General features: G+C 56.5%; 1 protein-coding gene across 2 annotated transcripts; it reads right to left on the reverse strand.

Annotated features, from left to right (window-relative positions):
- Positions 1-581: 581 nt before the first annotated feature.
- Positions 582-20,768, reverse strand: LOC311443762 (Krueppel-like factor 5). Of its 2 annotated transcripts, XM_084534199.1 has the most exons (5): positions 19,893-20,767; positions 11,638-11,682; positions 7,976-8,879; positions 6,344-6,403; positions 582-3,655 (listed from the first exon to the last, which is right to left on the reverse strand). In XM_084534199.1, exons 1-5 carry the CDS (start codon positions 20,055-20,057, stop codon positions 3,477-3,479), a joined length of 1,353 nt encoding a protein of 450 aa, XP_084390325.1. In that variant the 5' UTR covers positions 20,058-20,767; the 3' UTR covers positions 582-3,476. The 2 variants fall into 2 exon arrangements, with proteins under 2 accessions (XP_084390325.1, XP_084390326.1); XM_084534200.1 differs by lacking the exon at positions 11,638-11,682 and having other exon boundaries at positions 19,893-20,768.
- Positions 20,769-20,902: the final 134 nt, after the last annotated feature.

Genomic DNA, 20,902 nt, shown 5'->3' on the forward strand with positions numbered 1-20,902 from the left:
CCGGCTGAAGCGCAGCTGTCTGTTTGCATATGTATAAACCTGTGTATATACACACACAGAAGGACATAGAAGGGGATTTTTGACTGCCACCTCCCCAGCTCAGCACTTCCTTGTCCTGTCTCCTGTCCTTCCTTGTCTTGTCTCCCTCCTCTGGAGGAGGAGGATGCTTGTGCTCCACTCCTGCTTGGCCCAGGGATGCTCCTTCTTCCCTTCCAGGGCAAATGGTGTGGTCAGGCTGGGATGCCCTCCACGAGCCAAGCATTCATGGAGAGAAAAAAGTGCCTCCTGCCCTTCTCCTTCTCTGCATGGCACCGCAATGTCGGCTGGAGGAAGCGCTCAGCATTCCTCCAAAGTGTCAGCCTCGGCCATGTAATGGCACTCACTGCGTTGCCTGGTGCTGTGGGTTAACGCCACGCACTGATCCAGCCCTGCTCCGTTACCTTCTTGCCTAACCCAGCCTAACAAAAAGCTTTTCTCCTTTTATTAAGCCCATAAAATCAACACACACATGCACGGGCAGCAGCAGGCAAAGGTAACAGGAGCATTTGCAACGGGAGGGAAGAGAGAAGAGAGACAACGTCGCCATGTGATAAAATTTTATTACAAAATATTAGATAGATTAAAAGTCATAGGGAGTTTCGGTGTTGGGGGGCTGTGTAACAAACAAAAAGCATCACTGGAAAAATAAACCTTCTACCCAAGTTTTCCAGGTCCCAAACATTTTTTCTCGCTGTGCTCGTCTCGGGCAGTGAACGATCAAGTCCAGCCCGCACAGCCCCGCCAAGCGATGCAGTGCTTTCCTATTTACAGCCTCTTTCTGCTATGATACAAGCGCCTCCCGGCTGCCGAAAGCCAGGTTTGTTCTGCACAAAGCATGGAAATGTCACAGGAGAAGACCCCCGGGGTCACAAACCTTCCCCAGTGCCGCCTGCGCACCCTCCCTCCGCATCCCTCCCACCTGCCCCAGCTGCTGGGGCTCACGGGCAGCACCGAGTGCATGGTTGGAGGCAGAAATGGGGGAATAAAAGCCGAGGCATTGCTGTGGACTCTTTCTTTTGTTATGGAGTGTTGCCTTTGCGCTAGTAAAACATTTGCATGGCAGCATTTTGCATGCAGACCAGAGGTGCAGAGCTGCACAGGGGTGGGGTTTGTGTTAAGACACGTCTTCCCCTGCCATCCCCTCATCAAAAAATAATCTCAAATACAACAAATATATATATATATATATATATCTATGTGAGGATGAGCAGGTGCATTTTTTTCTGTAGTAAAAAAACAAAAACAAAAACACAGGATCATTGGGAAAATTATTCCAAGTTCCCCTAAAGACTTAAAGCTGCCTGTTGCTTGGTTTGGCTTTCGCTCTTCGCCAGCAAACGGGTTTTGCACCCCGAGAGCTGGAAGTGGCGGTGGCTGGAGGTTTGTCTCCCCAAAATAAAAGGGGAGGCAATGAAACCCCTCTGGGAGGGCACATGAGGTGACGCTGGGAGGTTCAGCCTCGCCTGGAGGCTGGCGGTCACAGCATGCAGCAGGGGGATGAGGACAGGACTGGCCCCAGCACAGTGGCGTTGGGTTCCCACCAGCCCCACCGAGCCTGTAGACACCGGCAGTGGCTCCTACACTACCCTGGATTCCTTTGGGGTGAGCTCAGCCCACCCAAGAAAGGAGAAACACGGCCGTGTTTGTGCCAGAGGGGGGTTTCCATAGGCAAGAACTTCCCCCTCCACCCTGACCCTGCTCTGTGGGCCTCCAAATAGAAGCTAGAGGGGAAACCAGTGCTCCTCCCAGACCCCAGTGCAGGTGGAGACCCCACAGCCTACAAGGTGGAGAGGGGACAAGCCCGTTCCCAGCCTCAGCACCGAGGAAGCCTCCTCCGCTCACCGCCATGGCAAGTCACAGCCAATTCAGTGCGCCGGGGTGCACCTCACCCCTCCACCCCTTCCTGCTGGGTGCCACGGGACAGGAGGAGGACGACACCGTGCTCACACAAAGACCTCACCGCTGCCAGGCCTGGCCACATCATCCCAAAAGCTGCAACCTCTTCCTCCTGGCACGGCAGGACCGGGCTGTGTGCGCCGCAGGTGGGACCAGCTTTACTCATCGAAGGCAAAGAGCCACCAGGAACCTGGCCGCGGATTTTGGCTAACCTGCAGCTGGGGCCCTTCCTTCACATTTCCACCGCCTGAAGATGCTGCGGGTCGGTTCCTGGCAAGGAGACACCTCCACCCGCACGTCCCTTCAATTTGTTCAAGGAAGAACAAAAGGGGAGCTGGGAGAGGGTGCGGGTGGAAATCAATATTCTGTTGAGCACGCCAGGTCCGTTTATTTGTTCCTTATTTACTTATTACCTCCATGGCTGCTGGTTAAACTGGCATGGCCTGGTCCTTGTTCTGCCCATGCTTCACCCCTGGTAGGCTTTGAAGAGGAGCTGAGGTGCCCCACGCATCACAGCACCCAAGGAAGAGGAGGACGGTGCCTTGCAGAGCCCGGGGCAGGGAGCCGGTGAGGTAGGTAACACGATCACAGTCTGAACAGCAGGATTTATCGGAATTTGTTTCGAAGACGCCTGTTTGGTTTTTTTTTTTCCCTCTTCCCTTTCTGTCTGAACTTGGTGAAACGGCGACAGCGCACCATCAGTGATTGGCAACGACTGGGTCTTTGTGTGCGTGGTGAAGGCAGGGGCAGAAGCTGCCCGCTGGAGGAAAGGCACGGCGTGTTCTGGGAAGCCAGGGCTTACGGGTGGGTTTTCTGCTCCAAAACCCACCCTGATCCTCCCAGAGTCCCCCGGAGTCACATTTTGTATTGGAAGTGGAAATGCTAAGGACACAACCAGGAAACCTGGCCAAGCAGGGCAGACACTCACAGCTGGTGGCCAGCAAACCAGGGGTGGGCTCGATGGGACAGAGCTTTTGTCACCCGCTTCTGCGCCGTCCCTTGCTTGAAGGCACGTCAGGTCAGTACTTCATGCTTTCTTACATGCCCCCAGAGACACTGGGGTTGTCAACCCAAGCAGCCCCGCTCCTGCGCATCACCAGTGCCATCCACAGCCATGACACGGGGCAGTCCAAGAGGGTGGCACCGATGGTGGCACCTCCCAGGCCCACCAGCCCATCCCAGCCCTCCTCGGGCTCCCCAAAGGCACCACCCGAGAGGGGCAAAACGTCCCCACGAGCTCGGGACACGAAGGACAGCTGCTCCCAAGTGACAAATAAATAGCAGGTTTGCTGGAAGAAAGCCCTTTGCCATCCAAGGCCCATCGCCCCAGCGCTGCAGGGAGCCTCGTCGCAAGATCAGTCTAATTATCATTTCTTTTTAATGAGATTTCTTTTAAAACCGGGAACAGCGGGGACGGGGCTCGCCCGCTGCCCTGCCGGTTGATCTCGGCGTGGGGTTGTTCCTATGTACAAGCGGAGGAGAGGTCCCCTCGGGGAAGAGTCCCCAGCTGCTCTCGGAGACGTGGCGGTGGCGGTGGCCCCCTAGTTCTGGTGCCGCTTCATGTGGAGGGCCAGGTGGTCGGAGCGGGAGAAGCAGCGGCCGCAGGCCAGGCACTTGAAGGGTTTGGCGCCCGTGTGCTTGCGGTAGTGCCGGGTCAGCTCGTCGGAGCGGGCGAAACGCCAGTCGCAGCCTTCCCAGGTGCACTTGTAGGGCTTCTCGCCTGCGGGGAGGGGACACAGGTCACCACACACCCATGGGGACACCGCTGCCACCCACCCACCCTGCGCCCATCCCCGTGCTGGTGCTGTGCGCTACCAAGGGGCACTGCCACGGGAGGCCCTCTTGGGTAACAGAGCATTTTGGCAGAGAAACCTCCCAGAGCTCTTCTCTTTTTCAGCCTGAAAAGCCCCAGATGGCTCTTTTTGCCGTTGATACGGGATCAGGGCACACCAAGAGGAAGAAGGGGCTCCCCGGAGCCTCGCGTCCCCCCCGCAGCCGCCTCCCTGCCGCGCGGCAGCTGGCTGCAGGCAGGACATTGTGTTTGCACCACATCACCACGGTCGGGCGGGCTGATGTCATGCCTCCTCCCCGCACACCTATTCCCCAGCCCCGAAGGAAATCAATGCCATTGTGCAACCCCTCCGCCAGCTGGGAACCGGGCTGGAGAAGCTCGTGCCCGCCTGCAGCTCCCAGCCGCCGCGCTGAACCCTGGCTGCAGCCCTCTCCCTGCCTGGGCGTGGTGCTCTCAAATATTAGCCCTCGCTCTTAACAGCCTGAACAAGCAGGCAGAGTTCAGGGAATGTGCTGACTTTCCCGACCTCAAATATTTACCGTTTCATCGGCCAATTGCTGAGCGCACCATCGCGGCATGAAGGCACGTACGCACGCAGCATGCATGCACCGGCATGTGCGCGGTGCTCCGGCACGCTGGCTGCTGAGCGGCCGTTCCTACCCCCGCCCCGCTGCCAGACAGGCTGCGGATTTGGCCAGGAAACAGAAAACACACGGCCAGGGCAAGAGCAGAGGCAGCCGGCACGCAGCGGAGGAAATACTGCAGGGTCGGAAGGGCAGCCGCGGAGATGGAGGAGATGGGGCAGCGAGGCCGCGTCCTGCTCCCCCCCCCAAAATGCTGTGTGCCAAAAAGCACGGTGGTTTTATGTCGGGGGGGTAAATGCAGTGCTTGCAGCTGTATCTGATGGCAGGCTGGGGGGCTGGGGGGCTGCTGGTGATCGTGGTGGCACCCTAAGGTGAAGGTGGGATTCGCTCTCTGCAGCCACATTGTCCCAGGCAGGTGACCCGGCTGGGTCAGCCCCACCAAGGCCCTTTAGCTTCAAACAATACCAGGTTGAGCTCCAGGACGGAGGGAAAATGCTTTCCATTGTCCCACGAGCTGGCTCCATCTCCCAGGACAGCACGGCAGGGCAAGCTCAAACAAAGGGCCCAGGCTGGCATTCCCAGCCCCGGGGGGCGGGGAGCCGCCGGGTTATATATTTAATCTCACAATGGCACCCAGGAAATGAATGGTGTCTCCGGGAGATGAATACAGCCCAGCCCACAGCAACGGGCAAAACCACAAGCAGAGACCTGGCTGATGCTGAGCTCGGGTCCTGTGGGTGCCCTGACCCCCTCCCAGCCGGTGGGCAGCACGAGGTGGGATGGGTGCCAGCTGCGTTTGAGGCCCCACAGTCAAAAACAGAGCAGGAGACCCCAAAAACTGAACACAGCCCCCCGAAGCTCACCAGTGCCACCCCTGGGGTTGCGCAGATGAGAACCCAAAGCTCTGGATTCCCGTCTTTTGGCCCCAGCAGCAGCAGCTGCCCTGGCTGCTCAGGTCCCCCCCCTCCTGCAGGTAACCACGCTCGCGTTTCCAGCCGCGTTACTGGGAAACACGGACAAACAACTGCACTTTATTGGGTTCAAAAAGCGCCCACGTTTGCACGGATACAGCTTTACAGCATGGCTTGCAGGGACGGCATGTGTCTCCTACGGGCCGTGTCCCCAAGCCGTGCTCTGAGCAGAAGGGAGAAAGAAATTTTAGCGGCCCCGATGGCCGCTGTGACAAAGGCGTATCGCCACCGGCCCTCGGCACCGGGACAGCGTCCTTCCTGCGCCTCGCTGCCACCCCTTGGGTGTCGTTCCCTGCCCGGAGAAATATTGTGCCTCGTGCACAAAGCAAACCTCCCGGCGGGCTCGTTGGAAGGGCTGATAAGGGGGACACGGAATGGAGCCAAGCGCGAGAGCCGATTCCCAGCCTCAGGACGGGTTTTGTTCGTTGTTCATAAAAAAGAAAAGTGAACTCTGGGCCAGCTTAATTGCTTTCAGTAAAGATCAGCCCTCCTATAAAAGAGATTTATGAGGGCACTGATGGTTCCCGAACTACCCGGGGATCTGATAAAGTTTCAGATATAATAAATGCCTTAATGAGGAGACCTGTGCTTGAATGCACAAGTGAGCTGGGTCTACTCGGGGCCAGCTGGCTGCGGTGGGAGTGCTGGGGCACCAGCCCTCCTCTCCCCACAGCACCCTCACCCTGCAACCACCCTCTGCCTGCATTCAGCAGCTGCCCACAGGACAGAGGAGGTCACCACTAGCCTAAAAAGTCCATCTGGGGAGCCACGGGGATGCTGGACACCTCCTCAGAGGCTGTTGATGTCCACCACGTGCCAATTTTTCTGCCAGCGAGGCGGGATCGGAGCTGGGAGGATTTGGGAGGTGTGGAAGGAAAATCCTTCAGACTGCAGGTGGCAGAGGCTTGGGGACACCTCCTCCTCTTGGCCCATTGGGAGAGCTCCCTGAGGATCTCCTAAATCCCAGACCATCCCTCAGGAAGGCAGGGAAACCATGGAGAGCCTCTGAGAGCCACCCAGCGTGGGGCTGGCAGGGTTTGCTGGTGACTTGGTGCTCTTACCTGTGTGAGTCCTTTGGTGCGCCTTCAGGTGGGAGCTCTTGGTATAAACCTTTGTGCAACCTGCGAAAACAGCAAAGACACAGCTTCTCTGTGAAAAAGGGGCCCTCGCTGCAACAAACCTACAGCCTGGGTGTTTGCGGTCAGGGACAGAGTGGGCCTGAGGCACACACTGGGTAAATAGGATGCAAATAAGCCTGGCCACCCCGTTCTGTTTCAGCAGTATCTAAAGAGCGTTTGTTCTCCAAGGCAGACAGACAGATGCTGTTCTCCAAGACAGATGAGGGGTGAGATGGACCCCGGCCAGTGGGACACGTTTCAGAGCAGCAGCAACAATTTCAATCAGAAACAATTTCAATCTCAGCAGAAACACTGTGATTTCAGCAAAAGTCTCAGCAACAGGCACGGCCAAACGAATGGCTGTCAGTTCAGGTCTAGAAAAACTCCTCGTGCTGCCTTTATGGCCCTGCTTCATTTGGTTTTGACATGTATATTAAAATATGAATTTGAATTTTTACGACCTGTGTGAGCAACCCAGCCATATTTTTTTTTCTCTTTCCACGCTGTCTAACGAAGCCTCTTGCTGCCTCCGCACCCACTTGCAGAGCACTGTTTATTTTCCCAGCGCTGGCACTGCTTCCCAGCACAACCCCAGGCGTGCAGATGCTGTTTGCCATCCCGGGGAGCCCACAGGTGACAGAGCAGCAGCGTCCCTCACTGCTGGACTTCGCAGACACTAAAAGCAGTCCCCAACCCAAGGGAGATGGCCCCAGGCCTGAAAATGGCTGAACTCTTAACAAAGCTGTGTTCCTCAGAGGGTTTTAGTGAAGGCCCCCAGCCACGCACTGAATTCCTCCTTCCACCAGCTTAATCAGCTTTGGGTCCAACCTCCCAAAAGCCAGCAGAGCTCTCAGCAGCCTACATCCCTCGCGACGGCTGCTCACGAAGACTTGGTGGCATTGCAGTGCCCATTTTGGGGCTCCTGGTGGGAGCTGAGTTATTTCCCACTGGTGGATATGGTCAAAGAGGAGCTAGCCTGTGCAGAGGAAACCCCACCTGACTGGATGGAAACAGGGCTGAAACAGGCCCAGCTCCACACAGGAGTAGAGCGTGGCTGAGTTTCATTTCCCTGTGAGCACGCAGAGAAGTGCTGGGGCCACCGCTTGAAGGCTCTTTGGCCAAAAAAATAAAAAATAAAAAATAAAAATAAAAATAAAAGAGAACTGGGGCTCCATGGAGAGACCAAGAAGGCTGCTGATGGAAATCCGTAGATGGTTTGCCAACCCTCCTGGGAAAGAACAGACAGCCTTGCAGCATGGTTTCACTCCTGGAGAGCACGTGGCTGAGCACAACAGCCCACTGAGGCAGCAGGTTTTTGGGAGCATCCCCATGTTTTGCTGGCACTCCCTGCCTCTCAGAGCCAGGCTTGCCACTGCCAGAGCGGGAAGAGAAAAAGGAGAGGTAGCAAAAAGGCAGGGCCAGCCCCTTCTGTTCCCTTGGTGGGGGTGACCTTGTTTCTCCAGGGCTCTCCACCCCGTGCCACGCTGCCCTGCCTCACAGTCAGAGGGGTGCCTGATCCGCAGCCTCCCTGAGCCAAGAAGGGACCCCGACACCAAGCCAGCACTGAGAGCATACCTGGGTAATCGCAGTGGTGGATCCTCCTTTTCTCCAGCTCAGGGTTGTTGCGTCTGTTGTATTTGGGGGGCTGCATGACAATGTGCCCTTGGGAGAGGCTCCCAAGGCTGTTGGGGACTGGGGGGACCTGGGATGACTGGACCAGCTTCAGTCCAAAAGTGGCTTCATAGGATGGTGGGGGAGAGATGGTGTTGATGAGCTCTGGTTGATTTTCTGGGCTGCCGGGCTGCGAGTTGGGGGGCGAAGGGGGCAGGTTCACCCCCGGCACGGGGTAGAACTGCCCTGAGATGCTGAAGTTTCCCTGTCCTTGGGAGACATGTGGGTACTGCTTAACCGGCCCTCCGGGCTGGACAGGTCTGTGGAGCACACTGGACATGGCGTTACCTGTGGACATGGTGACGCCGCTGAGGCTGTTGATGGCTGTGGTGCTGTTGGAGGAGGGGGTCAGCGGGGTAAGGTCAGCGGTGCCACTGCCAAGAGGCAGCTGGTAAAGCTGGGCTTGCTGCGGGCTGCTGGACAGCGGCATCTCAGAGGGCATCTCCTGCTTGATGAAGATGTTGTTGACGGCCACGGACTGGGGCATGCTGAAGACGCTGGTGAAGTCAGGCAGGGTCTGCGTGGAGCCCGCGGTGGAGGAGCAGGGCTGGGCGAAGCTGGTGCCGGGCTCCGTCTTGATCTGCGGGAAGGGGGTGAGGGGCTTGGGGGGCCGGTAAAGTCCCGTGCGCAAGTGCGTGGTGTCGGGCAGGATGACGTTGATGTTCACGCTGTACGGCGTGGAGCTGGGCTTCTCGGCGGAGAAGAACTCGTCCACCACCGAGGCGCTCTCCCGGCGGTACTTCTTGTCCGGCATCATGGGGACGGGAGGCACCTGGCTGGAGAGGTATTTGTCCATCTCAGATCGTCCCTGCGGAGGGAAATACAGAGAAGAGAGGTTGTGAGGGGCAGTTTGACATGGCGGCGATGGGAGCTGGACATTCAACAGGAGCTTTGGCTGGAGGGGAACCAGGAGAGAAGCAAGAACAGCCCGTGAGTCAGGCATTTGCGATCGGGCTTAGGTGCCTGACTCAGCCCGGGGTGAGTCACCCTGTCCTCTGTCCCACCGCCCTCCGACCTACCTGCAGTGCTACCAAAGGCCGAGCCAGGCTGCAGTTAAGAGGGAAGTTCAGCCTGATAACAAAAAGCCAGGCTTTCGCACAGTGCTTCGGCCACGCCAACAAGGGCAGCTAGCACCAGGCAGGGGATGAAATCAGGAGCTCTGCCCCCGTCAGCAGCATGGCTGGACACATTGGGAGCAGCCCACCTTAGACATGCTGGCTCTGGCCTGCTTTAATGCATGTACTGCATTTTACTCTAGGACTGAGGTGGACAATACCGAGAAAATTAATTGAGGCAATTAATTGAGAGTAATTTGGGCTACAGCCCTAGAAACATAAGCGATGCTGGCGCTGACTCCACAGACTGCGAGCCTAAAACTGAAGCGGCCAGGCATGCCCTCACTGCCTCTTCTTGGTGAAGTGAGTCAGCCCTCACCCAACCTTTGGCTGAGCTCTGCAGGTCTGGTTCTCCAGGCTGACAGGACCTCCAGCTCAGACAGCCACCGCTTGTCAGGGTTCATGCCTGATGCGGCATCCGACTGGATCCAGGCCCGATAATTCAGCAACCTGATGGAGCAACCCGCTAGGAAACTCATCCCCTGGCATTTGATGACTCGAGTTCTGCTCTTTGTGGTTAAAGGCACCAGCGCTAATGCTCCTCTGTAAAGCTACAGCCTTTAATTATGTGGTTATCCCTGTGCCGAGCTCATTGCAAAGCTCTCGTAGGCTCATTCATATGTAGAGGAGCTGGCAAAACCACCAGGCTTCCCTGGCAGAGCCTACAGCGTGCTTCGGGAGCGCAGGCTGCTTCACCCCACGCCCAGCACACTCGAGCCGAGGGCTGTGCAGCTCTGAACTATGCCACCGGGCCAAAGTCATCCCTGCTGCAAGTTCATTGCTTTTATCAGAGCTGGACGGGATCCAAGTTACTCTCCTCGCCCTTTCCAGCGAAATGCATCACCTGTGCTTCCAGTGAATTCAAAGAGCCTTTGCACCTCAGCAAGCCACACTGGCACTGCACGGGTAAGCCGGCTGCCATCCAAACACGGGCACATGCCACCAGTGCTCCCCAATCCTCAGGGGTGGAAAAGCAGCACCCAGGTCTCCTGAAACACCCAAACCCCCTGTAGCATCCACCCCTGCTGCAGTGAGGGCTCAGCAGCAGCGGGAGGGGAAAGCCAGGGACCCTCCTCACCACCAAAAACCCGTCTGCCTCTCTGCTCCCCGCTGGAAGAGCCGGGCCACAGGCTGGGAGCAGGGTGCTGGGTGCCGTGGCGCTGAGCCCTGCGCCCACCCTGGCACCTCACCGTACCCCTGGGGTGGGACCGGAGGCTCCGGATGCCACGCATACCTGAGCGATGAAACGGCCCCACTTGCCGGGGGAGCGGGGCAGGGGGGAAGGAGCTGGATGCCTTTTATTTTTGAGCTTCCCTTATCTCTGGCATTTGAGTTTCTCACCTTCGGTTCCCAGGCAGGTTTCCCCACACACACACACACACACACACACACACACACGCTCCAGCGAGTCTTTATGCGCTGGGTGGCCGAGCAGGTTATTCAGGGGAGAAAAAAGGGCTCTAAGTTGAGATCCCAGCCTGCACCCAGAGCCCCAGAGCCCATCCATCCGTCCACCTCCTGCACTGCTTGCCCCTGCCCGCTGTCTCCCAGCCCTCTCTCTCTCTCCTCGGCCCTACCTGCAGATCAAAGTCTCCTTCCTGCCACTCCATGGAGCCTGAGAAATCCACTTCTGATCCTGAGCAGCCCCGGGGTCCCGGGGAAAGGGGGGTGCAAAGGGGCAGCTGGTCAGGGAAGCAAAGCGAAGGGCTCTGATGGGACCGAGCAGGCTGCCAGGACTGCCCTCGGCTGCAGAACCACTGCGGGGACCCTGCAGGCGAAGGCCCCACCCTGCTGGAATCCAGACGGTCACTATGGTGCTGGTGATGCTCCAGCTCCCACACCACCCCTGGGATGCCCTCGGAAGAGCCGCTTGGTTTGTTTGTGGCCCAGAAACACCCAGCAACCCATAGGCAGTTCCCCGCTTGCTGGGCACTGAGCAAATCCCCAGCACCAAGTCGTTGGCCCAAGCACCTCCCACCCAACGCTTCACCCAAAAACAACCCTTCAGCCCGCAGCTGGCACAATAGCCGGGCTGACTACGTGCTGGGCTGCCTTCCTGACGTGCCTGGGTGGGATCCAACTCACGCGTCCCAAACGCAGGTGTCTCTACCTGGCTGTGGCTTACGGCTCCTTTCACAGCGGGTGGCGACACGGGTCGCACGGGCATGCAAGCCGTGGAGGAGATACCCACACATGGAGGAGATACCCACACGTGTGGGAGGTACCCACGTAGGTGCCCAGGTGGCTAGCACAGATAGAGACACCATGAGCATGAGGAATGCACCCCTGCCAGTGAAGGAGCGGAGGTGCTACCACGTCCTCACCACCACGTCCTGAGGGGGCTGCTGGATGGGATGGGATAATGGGAGGTGCAGGGGGAGGTCTCTTACAGGTACCTCTCACCAACAGGGGTAGAAACAAACGGAGGGAGGAAGGAGAAAAGTTCTTCACCTCGAGAATGAGCGGCATCCGCTGTTCCATCCTCATGGGGTGCAGCTGTGGAACAGACAGGGCTGGGTTAGTGGGAAGGTCCCCCCGAAGCCAGGCCACCTCCCGCATCCCACAAGCATCTTCTATCCCCACCGGCCCCTCCTGGCACCCCCAGGACATGGGTTTTGGGGGCAGCCGGAGGAACAGCCAGCTGTGCAGGGAGACTGAGCAGAAACCCACGCCCCAAGCTGCCCTCTCCAGCACCCCATTTCCACTGGGGTTTCATCAGCAATTCTCCTCAGAGCTTAGCCAGGGCTGGGGAGCCATCCACCAGCACTGGGAGAACCTCCATTTTGAGGTGGGATCGCGGCCATGTCATCACCCTGCCTCTGATCACCAACAGGGATGGTTCTTTGGCTTTTTTTCGGCATGACTGCAAGGGGTGGTGAACACCGGGCTCCGTGACAGGATGATCTGAGGGACACGGAGCCTTTGTATTTGCATCTAAATGGAGGATGTTCCTTGCGGGGAGACGATAACCATGGCCTTGAGAAGGCAGGTGGTTAAAGGGCGAAGGGCACGGGAGCTGCTGGCCCCACGTGCTATGGGGAAGCACGTCTGGGTCAGAGCTCCAAGGGCTCCAGGGATTTGTGTCCCGTCATCTGCAAGGAACAGCTTCAGAAACACCTGCGTGGTGCAGCCAGGCTCCCTCACAGCCTGAGCCTGCAGGTGGTGGCCCCGCTGCTGCAGCCACCCCTGGTCTTGGGGTCAGCCAGGCCAGGAAACCAACACACCCCCTGCCGAAACACAGCGGCAGAAGCACAAAGGAAGCATCCGAGGGCAAAGCAGGCCAAGCCAGGAGGAAATCCTGCGGAGGCCGAGCCTCTGAGCTCCTCGGCCAGCCTGGGGCAGGTCCTGGTGGCAGGCTGTGGCCCTGCCCAGGGCGGCCCTTCAGAGGGCAGCTGAGGACACTAGGGTGGCTCCCATGAGGCAGGAGCAGCCAGGGATGCTCAGCCTGTCCCTGCCTCCCCGTCTGCCAGGCACGGGCAGGGAATTAACCATTTTCTTGCCTTTTTGAGGAGGATTGAACCAAACACATAGCCTCAGCGCCCAGGTCTTCTCATTACTGCCAGAGCCACCCCCACCACAGATCCACGGAGGAAGACTCCGAGGCCTCACAGCTGAAGGACCAGCAGCTCTCTGGTGGGTTCAGTGGCCCGGCTTCCCCTATAGGCATTTTAATTAGCAGTGCCATCACCACAATCCCTGCAGACGAGGATGATTCGGGCATGCCCCAGCCTCCACCAACTGCATCGACAGCGGTGCCAGGAACTGTAAAGGAGTCATGGGTCACTGGCTGGGGCAAAAAGTGAGCCAAGGGGAAACACAGCCAAAGCAGACATCAACAAAACCTCCATGCTTGAGAGGCATCTCCTCCAAACTGGGCTTTTTGTTTTGACCAGCAAAGGAAAGCCAATAAGAATACCTTACGGTGCAATAAAAGACTTGAATTCCTGTATTTTCCCCTCAAGGTCACCGTATCTATTTCTGACTGCATAGCAGGGTCTTCTCAACCAGCCAGAGGAAAAAGGGGGAAAAAAAAATCCAAGCTGGCAAAGGAAAGGATTCTCCACTGCTTTTTTCTCCCCTGAGTAGATGCTCCTGAGGCCAGCAGGCTCTGCCCCGAGTCTGCTCTGCCAGCCTCCAGCTTCCAAACACCCCACAGGAGCCTCCTGCCTTGGGGGCCTTCATCACCCCTCATCCAGGCCTCACCAAGGCTGAGGAGCTATCGGGGCATCGATCAACACACAGAGAATTCCAGACTCAGTCCCAGATCTTTCTGCAGGACACACAAAAACGGGTGCGTGAGCCAGCCGGGCCCTTTGGGCAGCGGTCAACCACGAGCAGCGTTAGAGGAGCGCGAGGCGCTGCCGAGGCAGGAGGCGGGCCGTGTCATTCCCATGATTAAACGCTTTCTAATCTGCAGTTGATAAATAACAAACCGCCATAGAAACATCAAATGTTGTCACCACGGGGGAACAGGGAGAGAGATCAATGTTTGCTAAACAGGCGACGAGCTCGTGAAGTTGGCAGAGGGAGCAGTAGTGGGGGGGCGGGGGGCAGGGGAGAGAAGGAAGGACTTTCTTCGTTTCTTGGCAGCCTCCAGCCCTCCTGGCCCCAGCCCCTTGCTGCTCTGCCAAGTGGGGGCATCGAGCCCCAAACCCCCTCCCCAGCTCGGGGGGGACCTCCCGGAGCACTGGCACGCGTGGGCCAAGGGCTGCGGTGTCCGGGCCGTGGGATTACACAGCACAGGCTCTTTCTCCTGCCTGCACCTGCATGCAACTCCAGCCTCCAAGGGAATCAGCAAACAATGGGGAGGATAATCATCAATCAAAAGCCACGGCAAGTACCTGGCAGTACCCCTTTAAAGGGACACGTTATAAATAGACTGTATTTATATACAGATTTGGTTCAATATCAGCATTTATTGTCTCCCTAGTTAAATATTGACCTGAGTAAATATTTGTTTCTCTGATCATTTGGTTTTGATATTGACCTCGATCGACGTTATTTTCTGTTTGTTCCTCAAGTCTTCTGGAACTCTCTGCAAAACGGGATTAGCAAAGAAAGCCCCGGGACTCTTCCTTTCAAGCACACGGGGCCAAAATGTCTGGCTGCTGTGAACAGCCCAAGCACGACTGCAGGCAGCACGGTGAGCCCTGGGCTTAGGCAGGTGGGTGCCACAGGCGGGCTCCTCTGCTTGCTCCATCTCAAAGAGGTGAGGAGCGACTCCGAGAAGCTAGTGCTGCTCCTGACACATTAGGTGCAACGGGGCAAGAGGCATTTCACTAGCTTGGGCCACCTGGAAAACAAACATCTAAGCTGAAGTCTCTGTGCAAGCTCTCTCTGGAGCCCATGGAGAAGGCTGCCAGAGGTGCCCTACCCCAGCAGCTTCCCATCTCGAGGTGTTCATGTCTTCCCACTTGCAGGAGCGCCTCCTGGAGCAGGACGAGTCACAGAGATCCACCCTTTCTCCAGGTTCCCTCCAGGAGCTCATGGATGGTGCAGGAGCTGAGCCACACCACGCCAGAGGGTTATTCTCAAGCTCTTTTCCGCTGCTGTGGTTGAACTACTCGAGTTAATTATCACTTCTTCTAATCAAGGGATTTCCTTGAGCCCAAGAGTCACCACTGAGGCAGATTTGGGCAGCTGGCCTCTGGCTGAGCCAGTAGGCAGCAATGCTTCCACAGGCTTGCCGACTCTGTTTGCTATTCCTTTCCTCCGACAGCTGATAACAACCCACTGAAAGGCCATCTACCTCGGGTGTCTGTCACAGAAGCCAGGCCACTACAGCCAGCAATCCCACAGGCCAGAGAAAGCAGGGCAAGCATCCCGTCCATCTGCAAGGTCAAGTGCCCAGAAGAGGAGCAACCAGGCTCCAGTGGGGCTTTAAGAGAGTGAGCAGAAATAATGGACTGAAAAATAACCGGGACAGACCTTGGAGGCACAGAGCTTGGAGGAAGCTCGGGCCCGGCTGCACCATCTCAAGGCCCTGCTGAACACCACGAGCACCTGGCCCACCTGCCCTGGGAGGTCCCATGTCAATATTAGAGTATTTCCACGCTGGTTTCTCCTTTCCCAGACCTACCAAGCACAACCTCAGCACAGAATGAATGCCTGAAGGGAGCCCAAAGACCATGGGTGGGAAAGGGGGACAGCCCTCTCCTTGTCCCTGTTCTGCCCTGGCAGGAGGACAGCTCTCTGGAAGTGTGCCTGCATGGGAGGGGAGGACACCCCATAAGGCAGTCGTGTCTTTGTACACAGCTTTCTATTCCCAAAATGCTGTTGCTCAGTAGAGGCTGGGGCCAAGCCCGTCGAAGTCAAGAGGAGGTTCTCCATCAACCAAGGTGGGCACCCACAGCTGGAGGCAGGAGGCTGTGCTGGGCAGGTTGTGGTATGGATGCTTTTTCTGGAAAGATTAAATGATCCAGTGCCACTTCAACTCCTGGAAGATCAGAAGTCTTGGAGCTTTTTCAGTCTCAGCTAAAATCTGCAGGAGCTCAAACGCTCCCCAAGTTTCCTTATGCACATTACCCGAAGTTGAATTTGGAGAGCCGTGCTTTCCAGTGGCCGTCCCCTGTTGCAGCCTCTGCACCAGCACTCCCTCCCCTCTGAATCTGACAAGATGGAGGCTCTCAGATGTCACCGCTCCCCAGGATGACCCAGACAAATTTATCCACTCTTTTCTAGCAATTGCATGGCCACAGGGCACTGGGCTTCTCCTTGAGCCCTCCCATGGTTCCCAAACCAAAGCGTGACATGGAAGAGGCTGTTGGAGCTCGCAGGGAGCTTCCCCCGGCTGGGCTACGGGTGGGATTCATTCCACCTCACTCAAACCATCCAAAAGCTCACACTCATCGCCCAGCCTCTTCCAATCAGACGAAAAGGTGCACATTCCCAGGCAGGGTCTGACAAAGGCAGGGTGAGTCATCTGCTGCTTGCTGGGACTTGTGAAGTCCTCCTGGCAGTCGGTACGCGATAAGACGGGCCAAAAAAAGCCTGTTTTTTCCCAGTACAATGAGCAAGGCAGACCCAATACCCCATGCATGTCTGGGAGAAGCAAGGTCAGGTTTCATGCACGGACAAAAATCCCACCGTCCCGGCAGCCCTCAACTTCCTCGCCAAACCAGTTAGCGAAACAAAACAAAACAAAGCCTAAGGCGTGTGAAAACATTGCGTTCGAGTGAGTAGGTCTTTGGGCCAACTTCTTTCTTCTGGGCTCGCACGGCACCCGGCATGGTACAGGGCCAAGTAAATACTGCCAGACTCACTCCGTGGACTGAGAGGACTCCTGCCCCTTCCAGCGTGTACCCTGCCCTATAGATTTCCTAGCATCTGTGCTTCCAGGAGGGTCCTTCCTCCACCCCACGAGAAGCAAGCCTCAAAGATTGTCCTCCAGACCCCTTTTCTTGGACAAAACCTCTCCTTCCACATCTCCTCTGTAAAGGAATGAATAGCCAGTTGCTCTAACTAAGGGGCACTGATTAGGGAGAGTCCCAAAAGGACGACACAGAACCTCCAAAACACCAAACACTGGAAGCTGCTCCCAACAAAGCACTCTGTTCTACAGTCTCAACTGCTTCAGAGCAATGCCCAAAGTTTTCCTTTCAGATTAATAAACCTGGGTCATTCCCACCTGTCCGAGAATGCCACCAAACCTCGCATCCCTTGCGAGGGTTTCCAGCAGAAAACATTCAGCCACTGCTGGCTGCAGCTCTCTAGGCTAGCCAAGTGGAAAAGGATGATGTTGTAGGGGTAAGGTTGATGCGATGGGCTGGGCTGGCAGGTGAGCAGGTATCCACATCTCCCTGCCCGCTGCGGGATGGCTCACACGTGTGGAACAGTTGCCTTGGATGTGGCAGAGGTGGTAACAGATGGATAACACTCTTCCTTCCTGCATTTCTGGAAGCTGAAGGACCTGACCTGACTGTACCGGGACTGATCTCTCACCTTTTTTTTCTCCTCCTTGTATTGGAAATGCCACAAGGAGCAAGGTCATGAAATACGCTTTCACACTGGCAAATCCTGTCCTTGGTGGAAACTTGAAGGTTCCCCATCACATTTAAAAAATAAATAAATAAAAAATATTTTTCAAAGAATTCTCCAAGCATTTCTGAGCACAATGAAAGATTCTTTGTTTGAGTTTCAATCTGAGCCTGGAAGGGGCTGAACCTCTTTGATGTGGGAAACAGCCCGTGTTTTTTTTTGTTTTTTTTTTTTCTTTTTGAGAGAGAGTTTTCATGCTAGCTCAAGTTCTGAGAACATCTGAATTGTAAACAGCGGTTATCCAATCCCCAAACACCAGCGGTACCCTGTGACTCATGTAATTCACCAATGGAGCCCACGGAAAGCAAATATTCTAATCAAGGGGCTCAGCTAACAAGACGGTGGTAAGCGCGATTATTTGCAGTGGATGGGTTAGATAAAGGAGCTCAGTGGACCAGGGAATGGGAACAAAGCAGCGTAGGTAGCTGACCAAACAGGTTGGAGAGGGAAAACTTCACGGTGGATGATGCACCGGCCAAAAATGAACTGCCCTAGACCTTCGTGAGTAATCCCAGCCGACGTGTGCTTCCCACAACCCATTCAGGAAGAGCGATAAAGGGAAATCCGTTGCGTTTATTACGGAGCCGGCGTCCCCTGCTCGCTTCCTCCCTCGCATACCTGCCCGTGTGGGGCAACGGGGGACGAACAGGGAAGGGGGCAGCCCACCTGCGGTCCCCCACTCGCCTCCTCCCCTCCTGGGGCCGTCCCACAGAACAATCGCCCTTTGTGCCCCGCTGACAAAGCCACGGTGCTCCCGCGAGCCCAACGTTGGGCCCAGACACCTCGTCCCGCACCTCGCCTGCCCGGGACGTCTGTGGGGTTGGGGGATTAGGCAAAAATAAAAACCGCCGGATCAGATTTCACATGAATTTCCCCATCTTTGGCTCGCTGGTTTTGGGCCTGCTCCCTCAATGGGGTCTGGCCTGGTCCGAGCCCATTGCCCCCACAGGCCCGAGCCCTCCGTGGACTCCATCTGGGTTCTCTGCGGCCCCGCAGGCACCTGCCCGGCAGAAAGCCCATCGGATTGCAAATCTGCAGGCTGGTCCTGGCAGCACCAGGCTCCAGCTGACCCCAAAACAAGAGATCCAGCCCTGGTGGGATCCAGCCCCCAGGTAGAGACCCGGGGCTCAGCTCCCAGTCTCTCCGCTCACGCTGGGAGGGATCAAGTGATCCCATCCCTGGCTGCCCAGCCTGTAACTCAACATCCCTCTACTGCCCATTCTCTTGCTGCCAGCACCCTTGGAAAGGGGATTTTGCCCAAAGGCACGCGTGACTGGGCCCACAGCCCTCCCCAGATCCACCGAGAATGGGTGACAACAGGGTGGCCGTGGGGACAAGGCAGAGGGACAGCTCGAGGGACACCATCACCCCCCTGACAGCTCCCGGGCCCCCGGGGGTGCTGCAGGGGGAACATCTCTTTCTCCCCTGCAGTGCCTCCCTGGACGCGCCTTGGGTTCGGTTTCGTTTAATTTCCTTCTCCATCTCCCTTCTGGCATTGGCCTCTCAGGATTTAAAGGGGAAAATGCTACTTTTGGTCAATCTGGCTCAAATCGGAAAGGAAAAAACTCTTTTTTTTCTACCAAACTCATTCCTCTCCTTGTTTCATTTTGTTTTGTTTTGTTTTATTTTGTAAATTTGGGGCAGAGCCACTGGAGAGGCAGAGAAAGGGGAAAAAAAAAAAAAAAAGAAAAAAAAAAACAAGCGCAAACCCCACGAAGGCCCGACATCCACCCAAATTAATAAAATTTTCAGCAGCACATAGCCATCAAACCCTCACAGCCCCGATCAAGCAGAGATTCGTGCAGCTCCGAGGAGCGAGATAAGGAGGCGAGCCGGCACTGGAGACCACTGGGACCACAGCTGGGTGGGCTCGAGGGGGCACTGGGCACCTCCACCCCACCTCGGGGGTCTCCCCTCCAAGGGACGCAATGATCCCCCCAACCCAGCCAGCCACAGGTGGAGGGCAGGGGGGGCCCCGAGGTGTCCCCACGGGGTGGCCACGGGGCCAGGAGCCGCCCTCCTGCCACCTCGCGGGGCCCCGGTCCCAGCGGTGCTGGGGACGTGGGGCTGAGCACCAGCCACGGCCCCGCTCTCCCCGTTTCTCCTGAGGGGAAAATGTCCCAATGTCCCGGCTGATGGCCACCAAGAAGAGTGGCCTTGTGGTGGGCACCCAAAATCTGGGGTGTTATCCCCAGCCGGGGCAGGGGGAGGCCACAGGCTGTGGGATCTCAAAGCGGAAATCTCGTGTGGTGGAAATATAAATAATCACCAGAAAAATGTCCCCCCCTTTTCTGCCATGCGTGAGAGCGATCCCAGTGCCCACGGGGTCCCCAGTGGGTGGCATGGGGACCCTGGTGCCCCCTCCCCGGCTTCTCCCCCTGCTTCGAAGCTCCAAAACGGCGGCGCAGGGAAGGGAAGGAGAAAAATACAAAACTGAGTGCGCCCTGGAGCAAGAGCTGCGGAAGGGAAAGGACGAGCGGACAGAGTGCTGAAAAGCGGGTGAAAAAAGAATTCAACCGAAGACACGCCACTATCACCGTGAAAAAAAAAAAATAATAATAATCAAATAACGAAGGGGAATTCAACCCAAAGGCACGCAGCGATCGGCCTTGGGCTGGAGGCTCCAGCAGCACCTGAGCAGGCAAAAGCTCCGCCGGCCTCCGCCTTACCTGCGCCAGGTCGGGAGAGTTGTCCAGGGCCCGGGCGGGCGGCTTGATGTCCTCGAAGACGGAGGCGTCCTCGCCGGGCTCCCCCGACATGGTGACGGGTTTGAGCGGGGTGAACGCCGAGGCGTCCTCGGGGAGCGGGGCGCGCAGCACCAGCCCGCTGCTCATCGCACCCGCTGCGGGGCCACGGGGCTGGGGGGGAGAGGAGGGGAAAGGTGGGACGGGGAGGGCGGGGGGGATACGTAAACGGGGAGAAAAAGCCAAGGGGAAATTGATAGGAGGGGGAAAGCTGAAGGGGAGGTATGGATAAGGGGGGAAATTTGAAGGGGAGTCTATACGAGGGGGGGATTTGAAGGGAAAATGGGTGAAAGGGGGGAATAGGAAGGGGAAGGATATGAAAGGGGGAAAAGTCGGAAGGGAAATGTATAAAAGAGGAGGGTTTTGAAGGGGTTATCTATGAAATGGGAGAAAAAACAAAGGGGAAATCTATAAAAGGGGGGAAAAATTGAAGGGGAAATCTACAAAAGGGGGAAAATTTGAAGGGAAAATCTATAAAAGGGGGGAAAATTGAAGGGGAAACCTATAAAAGGGGGAACATCTGAAAGTAAAATCTACAAAAAGGTGGGGGAAATTGGAGGTAAAACCTATAAAATGGGGGGAAAATCGAAGGGGGAATATGTAAAAGGGGATAAAATTTGAAGGGAAAATCTATAAAAAGGGGGAAATTGAAGGAAAAATATATAAAAGGGGGGAAACGAAAGGAAAACAGTATAAAAAGGGGAAACAATAAAAATAAAAGGGAAAACAATAAAAATATAAAAGGGAAAAATATAAAAGTTTTTTGTGAAAAGAGGGAAATAATGCCAAAGGAAAAAAAAAAAAACGAGGGGGGGGTAAAAGTTGGGAGAAGGAAGGGGAGGGGAAGGAGGAGGAGGACGCGGCGCGGCCCCGCGGCGGCTGCGGAGCCAGGTGCCGGCCGGGGACGGCTTTACCTGGGCGGCGGAGGAGGAGGA

Source organism: Aythya ferina, assembly GCF_964211825.1.
Source record: "Aythya ferina genome assembly, chromosome: 13".
NCBI classification, from domain to species: domain Eukaryota; kingdom Metazoa; phylum Chordata; class Aves; order Anseriformes; family Anatidae; genus Aythya; species Aythya ferina.